The sequence below is a fragment of the Mastacembelus armatus genome, chromosome 19 (genome assembly GCF_900324485.2).
Source record: "Mastacembelus armatus chromosome 19, fMasArm1.2, whole genome shotgun sequence".
NCBI classification, from domain to species: Eukaryota; Metazoa; Chordata; class Actinopteri; order Synbranchiformes; family Mastacembelidae; genus Mastacembelus; species Mastacembelus armatus.
Genome location: NC_046651.1, coordinates 5,564,729 through 5,576,026, shown reverse-complemented (window position 1 = coordinate 5,576,026; position 11,298 = coordinate 5,564,729). Strand labels below are relative to the sequence as shown.

Genomic DNA, 11,298 nt, shown 5'->3' with positions numbered 1-11,298 from the left:
AATAAATACTGTAGGTTACAGATAAAAACTGATCCTGCCAGACTGAGCTACTACTCATCATTCCTGCATCATTCAATTATTTTGTATAAGAGATGACAGTTTGGTGTAGGAATAATCCTTCCACTCTGTGGAGTGTCAGTCTCTCCTTTCTCTGTTCCAAAATCTGCAAACTTCAGAAAGGCGGGGTGGTTCAGTTGTTCATTTCTGACAGAAATTCTCATGCAGTACATTCCTGATAGTTCTTACATGACACTGAGGGCCTGCTATGTGTAGTTTGGTGTTTGCTCTTTCTCTCTCTCACTCTCTCCCTCTCTCTAAGTGTATGTGAGTGTGTTGATTATTTGAAGGTGGTGATTGGGTCCATGTCCATTGGCTAGTTGTTTCCTGAAGTCCAGGTCCTGCATAAGGCAGAGAGTATAAAAGCCAGAGGATGGTGTGGAGATTTTTGAGCTTGTGCAGCTGAGAGCTCGTTTGTCAATCTAGTGTGTCTGTATTTTGATTTTGAATTGGAGGTGTGGAGGTTTGGGCTGAAGTAAAGAGGGGGCCCCTGTACACTTGCATACACCTGGGAAATCTTTGGCTGTATAGAGACACTGGGTAAGAGGGTTGTTGCCTCGTACTTTGTACACATTTTGCAATGGTCATTTTTTTTAGAGAAGGCAGATAGTTTTTCTTTTAGATTCTTTTTTTTCATTAGTGATTGAGTAGAGAAAACCAGTTAGGGGTGTTTTGTTTCTTTATTTGATTTGAGACTCAGCCAACTGGTCCTGCCTCCTGACTCAAGCTCACGGCTTCTGAGAAAATAAAATAAAGTTGATTTTTAAACGTTTTACATTCTATTACATTATCCACTACACTCAGATATTTATCCAGTACTGGGAATCATTTACAGAAGTCATTACAAAATGGTCAAATGTTCACATCAAAATGAGATGCTGTATCCACACTGACGTAGGAATGCTTTCACTGTGTTACTTTTTACTTCAGCCTGTGTTTCTGTTTTACTGAAGTTCTGCATTGTACTCAAAAACTTTATCCAGTTAACTTTGTTAACCTGCTCCTGAGAAAAGTCCCAGTCCCAGAATACACAGAATTCAGTTATTCTCCTCAGAAAAACATTTGATATGTAATTTCTTACATAAATGTTTGTTTGTTTAAAGTTCAGTGAGGACGATGGTTTGCTTTGGTATAAACAGAAGTATGAAGTCAACGGCTCAATAGGGGTTTAAACTGTTCATATATAAGTAAAAACGTAAGCTAAAGAAAATAGATTACTATAAAAATATACAGCATAATAAACACGTGATAGTCCATATGTACAATTTTGAAGTGTGACTGATGCCCATTCCTCACAACTACACATAAGACACAGTGGCACTTAATGCAAACTGTGAAGTGCTGAATCCATCACTGACATCCATGTCCATCACTGACATCATTCCTTGAGATACTAGGCTGCATATATATATATACAAACAAAACCAAACAAAAACACTTTAAGCGTCCTATTTAACAGGGAAAATCATCACATAAACACGGTTAGGACACTATAGAGTTGTTCACAAAGACATAGTTTATATTATTAAAGAAAATGCAAGCTGACGTTGCTGTGTATATATTTGATGGCCAATAGCAATTTCTTGGAAAGTAATTCAGAACTGCAAGAAGAGGACAAATCAGAAAAACTGTTTGCTTTCCTAAAACAGATAGATGGATTGATACACATGATTGATTAAGGTTTGACTATGTATATATGAACATTTAAGTTACACATAATAGATTACTACAATAATATATGTACAAATCATTTGTAGGCTAGGACTGGCATTAAGAATTGTTCATAATTAACACATCTGATATGTTTATATATTAAATTATAACCACTTTAGAGTGTGTTATATAGTGTACAGTTTAAAAATGAGTTTACAATTATGGAAGGCATGTGATATGTTGTAGATCTCTTATATGGTGATACCCAGCAGTCATTGTTGATATGCAGGTGCCTCAGTTATAGTGATTAAAGAAAAAAGTAATAAACACACTGTTCTTATGTTGATGGAGGTTTAAAACAAAGTGTTTTCCCTGAAGTTCAAAGTTCACATTCTTGAAAATATTCTGCATGCGTGTCGTTTCTTATGCCTGTGCACAACAGAAAACATGACATTTACACCTTTATTATTACCTGGATTTTATCTTAAGGTATTTCTGAGAAAACTGGTGTCAAGAATCCTTCCAACCTCTGGGCAATATTTATATATTAACAATAGGTCAGTTGACCACATGTGATATGAAGGTTTGGTTTGTAGTGATAAATTCACAGAATATTATTACCAACTTCGCAGAGCCTCCTCACCCAGAGTTTTAGCTCATTAGTTTGGTTTTATGGAGTGAAACCTTAATGTTTGAATTTACTCTCACTGCTCTCAACAAACAGAATGAACTGAAATACAGGACTCTTCATTTCATTTCAGCAAGTAGGGTGATACAGTGATAAAATAAGTCGTGCAGGATGATCTAGACTATTTTCAGTTTATCTCACTGACATGTCTGGGGACAACAGAGAACAATCTCTGAATTGTTGAGGGTGTTCAGGAGCAACAAGCTGTGAGGACGGGCAGCACACGGTTCAATGAAAACTGATCTTGAAGGGTGAGGAATTAAATATCACTGCTTCAAAAACAGGACCACATCAAAAATAATGAAAATTCAATGAAAACAAACAGGACTGTCTAGTGACAAATAGGACTCATTGACCTTGAAATGCAGGTCAACTAGGCTGGTTGCAGCTACTGTAACAGAGTATTGCAGATGACTGACAGTGCTCAGATATTACTCTCTTCAGATTGTCATCTCATCCCTCCTTCTGTCTCTCCAGAATAAGAGTGAACACGGCACTGCGTGCATGAGGCCAACTCATCTCTGATGTTCCCAACCTTGTTGTAACGCACTTCAGGTCAGTTACGACAACATGTTGCATAAGCAGGATCCTACGGACCTCCACTGTGTCATTAGTCACTAATAAAGCAACTACATCTCCATCCTCTCAGATCATGTACATTTAATAAAAAGTGTCCTGCTGACTGCTGTGATTAGATTACACAATAAGTGGATTTAGATTTTTTAAAGGTAGAGCTTAGTCTGAACAGTGGAAATCAGTGTCCTTTCCTGTCACATACACACATTCAGCACAGGACACTGTGCAGGCATGTGTGTGTAATCTTGTATTCTATGCCTAGCGATGTTGACCTTTTATTCATATACTTTCCTTTTCCTATAAAAGCTGCTTTTCTCTTTTCTGCATCTCATCCTCAACTAGCTTGTGTGTCTCTGGCAATAGTACAAAGAGGCCATCCCTTGTTTTTTTCAACATGCATGACTTTTTGGGTTACATAATTATTTTTTCTTCTCCTTAGCTGTCCCAAGAATTTGTTTTGCACCACTTATTTCAAGTTTCTTAGAAAGCAAGAGGTCAACTAAGTGTACTTCTAGCCACTATTTCACTCAGTGCACACTGACCGAATTAAAAAAAAAAAATAACAGAGACGATACAAAGTACATTAAATTCAAAGTGGAAAAAATCATATAAGTAGTTATTCTATGTGCATGCCTTATAAAAATGTACCTAAAGTTTCAAAAGTGTTAAATTATTTAACTCAGAGGTCCTCGAAGAACATAAAACTAAAAAATATTGGCAGCATTTTAAAGCAGTGTATTGATGATTGCTGTCACTTGTTAGCAGGAGCACAGATATGGGTTACTAGGGCACTACTCCACCAACTAGTCGGCTCAGTAGACCGTTCTAATGCCGTGAAACTTTGTTGTTGCAGTTACAAGAGCAAATGCAGACTGTACCAAATTAAGGCACAAACTTGTTATCCCATGTTTTTTCATCATGCATGACCTTTCTTGGTTTACATAATCTTTTCTTCGTCAGCTATCCTAAGAATGTGTTTTGCACTGCTTATTTAAAGGTTCTTAGAGTGCCAGATGTCAACAGATTTGAGGTCACACCACCTTTTCTTTGAACGCACACAGACTTAGAAAAAGCATCAAATGGCTAAAATGCAGCATGCAGATGGAAAGCTATGCTATGAATTCAAAATAACAGTAGTAATACTGTAATGTATGCATGCTCTTACAGTAAAAGTGTTGCATTCAAAATCTGACCTCAGTGAAATGCAGGGCTATTATCAGGATAATCCACTATTAAATGTTTGTTAGAGCCTGCCAAGTCCTGAAAGGTGATACTTTAAAAATATTTTACAAGATAGAAAAAAAAAATATATTGGCAGCATTTAAATGTGGCATGTTAAAACTTTTCTTGAAACTTTTATGGACTATATGGACCAGCACAAACTGAGCATCACTGGCCTTATAAAGCAACATAAAATTTAAATACTCAATAGAAAACCTCACAATCCTAGATGAGTGTGGTATTTGAGTAAATGTGCTACACACCATTGACTTCAGGGGTTGGTGAATTTTGTCAGTTCCCATGAGTTTCTAATATGATTTTGTGCAACACTCATATCCCACTACAATGCAGCTCAATACAGCTATAATGTCACACAATATTGTTTTGCATGTACTTTACCTTTTTGTAAGAAGAAACGATGCAATATATCCACAGGTGGACACTGAACTAAGAATACCAACTGAATTTTGACACAGTTCACTATCCCACAGGAAAAATGGTTCACAGTGTGACCAGTGACATGATACATGGCATCATACCCCAAAGGCAAACTGAAAACAATACACAGTAAACACAGTAACACACAATACAAAGCAAATGCCATCAGTAAGAATACAAGAACTTCCTAGAAATTAATATTCCCAATAATATTGAACAGAGTATGAGTTGAATCTGTTGCAACTTGTGCAAGTGTGTTACAAGGAATTCCTGACTACTATTACAGTGGGTAAGTAAGTATTCAGACCCCTTTAAATTTTTCACTCTTTGTGTCATTGCAGCCATTTGCCAAAATCAAAAAAGTTCATTTTATTTCTCATTAATGTACACTCAGCACCCCATCTTGACAGAAAAAAACAAATGTAGAAATTTTTGCAAATTTATTAAAAAAGAAAAACTGAAATATCACATGGTCATAAGTATTCAGACCCTGTGCTCAGTATTGAGTAGAAGCACCCTTTTGAGCTAGTACAGCCATGAGTCTTCTTGGGAATGAGGCAACAAGTTTTTCACACCTGGATTTGGGGATCCTCTGACATTCTTCCTTGCAGATCCTCTCCAGTTCTGTCAGGTTGGATGGTGAACATTGGTGGGCAGCCATTTTCAGGTCTCTGCAGAGATGCTCAATTGGCTTTAGGTCAGGGCTCTGGCTGGGCCAGTCAAGAATGGTCACAGAGTTGTTCCGGAGCCACTCCTTTGTTATTTTAGCTGTGTGCTTAGGGTCATTGTCCTGTTGAAAGGTGAATCTTCGGCCCAGTCTGAGGTCCTGAGCACTCTGGAAGAGGTTTTCTTCCAGGATATCTCTGTACTTGGCCGCATTCATCTTTCCTTCAATTGCAACCAGTCGTCCTGTCCCTGCAGCTGAAAAACACCCCCACAACATGATGCTCACACCACCATGTTTCACTGTAGGGATTGTATTGGGCAGGTGATGAGCAGTGCCTGGTTTTCTCCACACATACCGCTTAGAATTAATGCCAAAAAGTTCAATCTTGGTCTCATCAGACCAGAGAATCTTATTTCTCATAGTCTGGGAGTCCTTCATGTGTTTTTTGGCAAACTCTATGCAGGCTTTCATCTGTCTTGCACTGAGGAGAGGCTTCCGTCGGGCCAGTCTGCCATAAAGCCCCGACTGGTGGAGGACTGCAGTGTTAGTTGACTTTGTGGAACTTTCTCCCATCTCCCTACTGCATCTCTGGAGCTCAGCCACAGTGATCTTTGGGTTTTTCTTTACCTCTCTCACTAAGGCTCTTCTCCCACGATTGCTCAGTTTGGCTGGACAGCCAGGTCTAGGAAGAGTTCTGGTCGTCCCAAACTTTTTCCAGTTGAGGATTATGGAGGCCACTGTGCTCTTGAGTGCTCCAGAAATTCTTTTGTAACCTTGGCCAGATCTGCGCCTTGCCACAATTCTGTCTCTGAGCTCCTTGGGCAGTTCCTTCAACCTCATGATTCTCATTTGCTCTGACATGCACTGTGAGCTGTAAGGTCTTATATAGACAGGTGTGTGCCTTTCCTAATCAAGTCCAATCAGTTTAATTAAACACAGCTGGACTCCAATGAAGGTGCAGAATCATCTCAAGGAGGATCAGAAGAAATGGACAGCATGTGAGTTAAATATGAGTGTCACTGCAAAGGGTCTGAATACTTATGACCATGTGATATTTCAGTTTTTTGTTTTTAATAAATTTGCAAAAATTTCTACATTTCTGTTTTTTTCTGTCAAGATGGGGTGCTGAGTGTACATTAATGAGAAATAAAATGAACTTTTCTGATTTTGGCAAATGGCTGCAATGACACAAAGAGTGAAAAATTTAAAGGGGTCTGAATACTTTCCGTACCCACTGTATTTACTAACCTTTGGAAGGGACTGAAGCAAGGGAAACAAGGGATGCTGAGTGCAAAGAAAAACATTTCAGGTCCTGAGAGAGTGCAGGGTTTTCAGACTCTACTGAGGGCATCTTACATATGATCTCTTCACATAGAAAGGGTTTAGGGGGTTAGTCAAAACAAGATGTTTAACATCCAAATATCCCACTGTCATGTGCTATTTGTTTTGATGTTCCTCCAATTTTCATGTTTTTGCAATTTTCTTTCCTGCACACTGTGTTCTGGAGCAATAGCCCCACTGGGAGCACACTCAATGGCCAGTACATTTTCAATATGCAAAGTAAGTTAATTTTGGCTATTCCTTATTGTGAAGATACTTTCAAAATCACAAGGGACATTAGAGCCTGCTAGAGCAAACATTAAGCTGATAGTTACAGTGACACTTGCTTTTATGGAAAGTTATACGAAACAGAGTGTAAATCTTACAGAACACTGACGTCAGAGCAGTCTGATGCAATGCAAACAGTGTAATATTCAGGTGAGAGTTTGCCAGGTTACCTTTCATCTGCGCCAAAGACTCTTTGATTCAAATACGACTGGATAATATCTGATTTTTTCCAAAGAAAAAATCCTGGTCTGACCCACACCCGCCCCTACATTGTTCTACTGCTCTGCTTTTTGGAACATTCAGTACTTATTATCACTGCAACACTGACCTCCACCCCCCATAGTGGCACAAATGTTGACGCTATTGATATATTTGATGGTGAAAATGAAAAGTGTATGTTCTGACAGTGATCTGCTGTGTGGACACCTCTTGCATGGTGGGCGTCTTTTATGTGCGCGTCACAATAAAAGTATTGCTGTTCCCCTTCACATCAGAGCCCAACACACTCATTTCTTTAGGAGAAAAACAACTGTAGCTCTTCAGCTAATAGAGAGCGATGCATATTAATTATGTAATTATGTTGTTCTGTAATGAATGCAACCAGGAGTAGAGCACAGAGTGTTACTGATTAGTTGGAGAGCACTGTTACAGCACATTGCAGTGTGTCTCTAACTCCTTACACACTCTCTCTCTCTCTCTCTCTCTCTCTCTCACACACACACACACACACACAGGGATGTTATCTCTGTATGTGTGAATTGGATACAGTATATGGGCGGCTGTGGCTCAGGGTTAGAGCAGGTTGATCATGAACCGGAGGGTTGGTGGTTCGATCCTTAGGTCCACAGGCCGAAGTGTCCTTGGTGGCTGTTCCACCAGTGTATGTAAATGTTTGTGTGAGCGAGTGGGTGAATAATGAATGTGAATGTAAAAGCACTTTGAGTACAGAGTGTAGAAGTGTAGAAAAGCGCTATACAAGTATAAGACCATTTACCATATGGGATTCCTGCTGTGAGGAGATGGGACATCACAGAAACAGTGGTAGGAAGTACTGGACACTATGTTTCTGCTCATTTCAGCAGAAAAGGTTGAAGCAGGGTCAGATAACATAAAATTAAACTCTATGCTTTGTGTGAAGCTGCAAGGTGTATTCATTTTATACTATGTTTTGCAGCCTGATATTTAAATGGTCAAAAGGGCTCAGGGATAGAAATTATAACTCACTCCCACTGATTTCCTTTTTTGTTCAGTAACAAACACCTGTTTTCTTTTTTTTTTCCTTTTTTTTTTTTTTAGAAAACATGATTTAAATCCCAATTATTCTGTGCCATCATTTGTTTATTTGCTGAACACTATTGCTGTTTGGATCCAGATTCCACACACAGCTGTATAATATTTTAAAGACGTGAATTCTGCAGATTAAACATTTTTTGTCATATTCTACAAAACAATTGCACAGTTTGGAAATGCATGTTTCAGTTTCACAGCAATAAGAGATGACTGTTTTTTATGAATGAAAATTACAGATTATCATTTGGTCCATTGGTATTTATTCTGCAGAAGTGCAAAATGCAATGTGCCTAAATCTTGGCAGCAGTGTCTATTTGTAGTTGCACCTCATGGGCCTTTTGGATATAAATGATGTAGCTAGCAGGACTTTGGGCAAAGAGTGTGTAAAAAAATAAAAAGCAATGCAAAATACTTTTTTGTTTATGTTCTTTTTTATTATATTTTAATATTTTCTTTTGACTTCTTTACAAAAAGGACAATAAATATACATTCACAATAGAAAATAGTTGCAACAAAACATTCAAGTGTACCTAGTAAATATAAAATCTATGATGTAAACAACATTTTTCTCCAGTGTCGCGCCTCCTGATCCAAGAGTCTCTTTTCTCTCATGACGTCAACTAAACACATTTACGCGTTTATGCGTCTCAGGGTATAAAGCCACGTCACACATTGGGCTCTGTTTGACAGAACAAGCTAACATTCTTACATGTCTTGTGGGCAGTGTAGCGTTTTTATTCAGGTTTTTATTTACTTTTGGCGGTTTTAACGGAGTCGCGTGCCCAGTCAGTGTCCATAGAAGCAGCTCTGCGCCAGGACGCGCGGCAGCGGCCCCGATGCCTCCTCACCTCCATTATCAAGTTTGAGCTCATTCGGCCGAACAGGTCGCTTCTCAAGCTGACGCACCAGGCTCCTTCTTCTGTCAAATATCTGTGCTGAGCATCCTCCTCACGCTCTAACTGATCACACACCTCTCTTTGTCTTTGCCCTGACCGCCTCCTATCGCCTTCTCTTTGATGTACATGAGGTCGCTGTGCACGCTGGGTCTCCGGGCGCACGGAGTCACCACACCGTAAGCTTCCCCAATGTCCTTCAGTTTCTTATTTTTCAGAGACTTTCTGTGCAGCATGTCGCAGTACTGCACGGACACTTTCCGGTGAAGGTCAGGGCTCATTTCGTGAGGTAGTTTGGCCAAAGTAAACAGAGTCTGAAACATCTTATCCACGTTCTCATTGCGCTTGGCGGAAATCTCGAAGTATGCGCACTTCTCGTCCCCGGCTACGAGCTGCTCGATCTCCTCCTGCTGAACCTCCCGGTAAAACTCTCTGTCGCCCTTGTTCCCACAGATGACCAGCGGGACCTCGATGTTCTCTTTGATCTTGTTTTTCAGGCACGACTTGGTCTCGTAGATCTGCCGCTTGAGCCGCTGCACCTCCTGGAAGGATTCTCGGTTGTCCAGGCTGAAGACGAGGATGAACACGTCGCCTGGAGAGACAAGGACGCTTTGGTTAATTGGCGTTCGAGTTGTGAAAAGCGTTAGACATTGTTGCATGTGTGTTTTCTAACCGCACAGTATAACATGAACTGGTGCACCCTGCAGCCATGCGTTAAGAGCACACGGTGCGCAGTGACCACATGGGTCTGCAGCATTTAAAGTGCACGTTTTCACAATAATCACTTATTTCTATCTTGCACAAGCGGGATGATACCGGTGTGGATACATACCTGTCAGTATGGATAGTCTCCTCATGGCAGGGAAAGGGTGGTTCCCTGATGTATCCAGTATGTCTAGCTGGTAAACGTCTCCCTTGATGCTGTAAAGTTTCCTGTGAAAGTCCTCGATGGTCGGTGTATACTGCTCGTCGAACTTCCCGTTCAGGAACCGGGATACGATGGCCGTTTTTCCAACTTTAGTGGATCCCAAAATGACCATCCTGTAGCAGTTTTTTGCTGGGATGTCAAAATCGCTCTCGGAGGGCGACATCTTCTTTATCATGGTGAAACCCAGGATTCGTGCGCTGCTTTCGCTAAGATGTGGGGGTGCGTAATAGGCAGTCGAGCCTTCAGTGTGTGGAGAAGGTCTTGGTAGCTCTTCTGTGCGCTTCTGTTTCACTGCCGGACTGGAGCCTTGTATTTAAGCGCGCGGCGCACTCCTCCTCCTGTCTACGTCACCGCTTTGTGTGTCGGTACTTGGTGCTCCTTTGAGCGTCGGGAAAATCGGAGCAAACTCCCACTGGTGCGTCAATCTGCCATTTCTAATGAAGGCGAGACGAGAGCGAAGGGAAACTGTTAAACGAACCGTCCAAAAATGAGAACGTTTCATATCAGCGACGGAAAAGGACAGCTGGTGCCGTAACAGCTAAATAAGAACTTCCATTTACTTACAAAGTTAATAATTGAGTCCTCTTCCGGCATTTAACCTGGGCTTCGTACACTGAGTGCATGAACCTTGGACACTGTCTCAAAATATTAAACCAGTACAGCGGTTATGAGTTATTCTAGCAAACATCAGGCAATGCAGCTGAAATAAATTAGGCGGGTTTTTTTTTCAGTTTTACAGTTTTTTCAGTTTTTAGTAACAGATCATAAAGCAGCGTTGCACATTCAGTGCATCCTCATGCTTGCAAAAGAAGAATACCTGCAAAGCAATGGACTAATACCGCCTGGTCTGTTAAGATTCAGTTAATTATTTATCTTAAACTTTCATTTAATAATTTCTTTAGTGACATCCTCACAGCTGCCAGGCAGAAGAAGGAATAATCTTCTAAACTGACCAAAAGGGGGCACTCGGGGTATGCATCTCTCCACAAAGGCATGACTCGCTGCCTGTGTAGTGGCTTTGTATCAGCAAATGAGTGGGCACCATTTGTTTGTTTAAATGAAGATATACTTCTAATCACAGCAAATGAAAAGACATGGAACTGTCAATTGCCAGTCACTCAGTTTTTAATGAACAATAACAGTTATTGCAGGAGAAAAAGGTCTAGGTATGAAAGTGGAAACTGTTTTTTTAATTCCCCAAAAACTGAGTGGATATTATGTGATAAAATAAATAAAACAGCCGACTCTAACTTGTGTCAAAAATGAGTGTGTGCTGCTT

At 40.2% G+C, this 11,298-nt stretch overlaps 1 protein-coding gene across 1 annotated transcript; it reads right to left on the bottom strand.

Annotated features, from left to right (window-relative positions):
* Nucleotides 1-8,607: 8,607 nt before the first annotated feature.
* Nucleotides 8,608-10,517, bottom strand: LOC113135528 (dexamethasone-induced Ras-related protein 1-like). The gene is made up of 2 exons (XM_026315624.2): nucleotides 9,924-10,517; nucleotides 8,608-9,683 (listed from the first exon to the last, which is right to left on the bottom strand). Exons 1-2 carry the CDS (start codon nucleotides 10,192-10,194, stop codon nucleotides 9,154-9,156), a joined length of 801 nt encoding a protein of 266 aa, XP_026171409.1. The 5' UTR covers nucleotides 10,195-10,517; the 3' UTR covers nucleotides 8,608-9,153.
* Nucleotides 10,518-11,298: the final 781 nt, after the last annotated feature.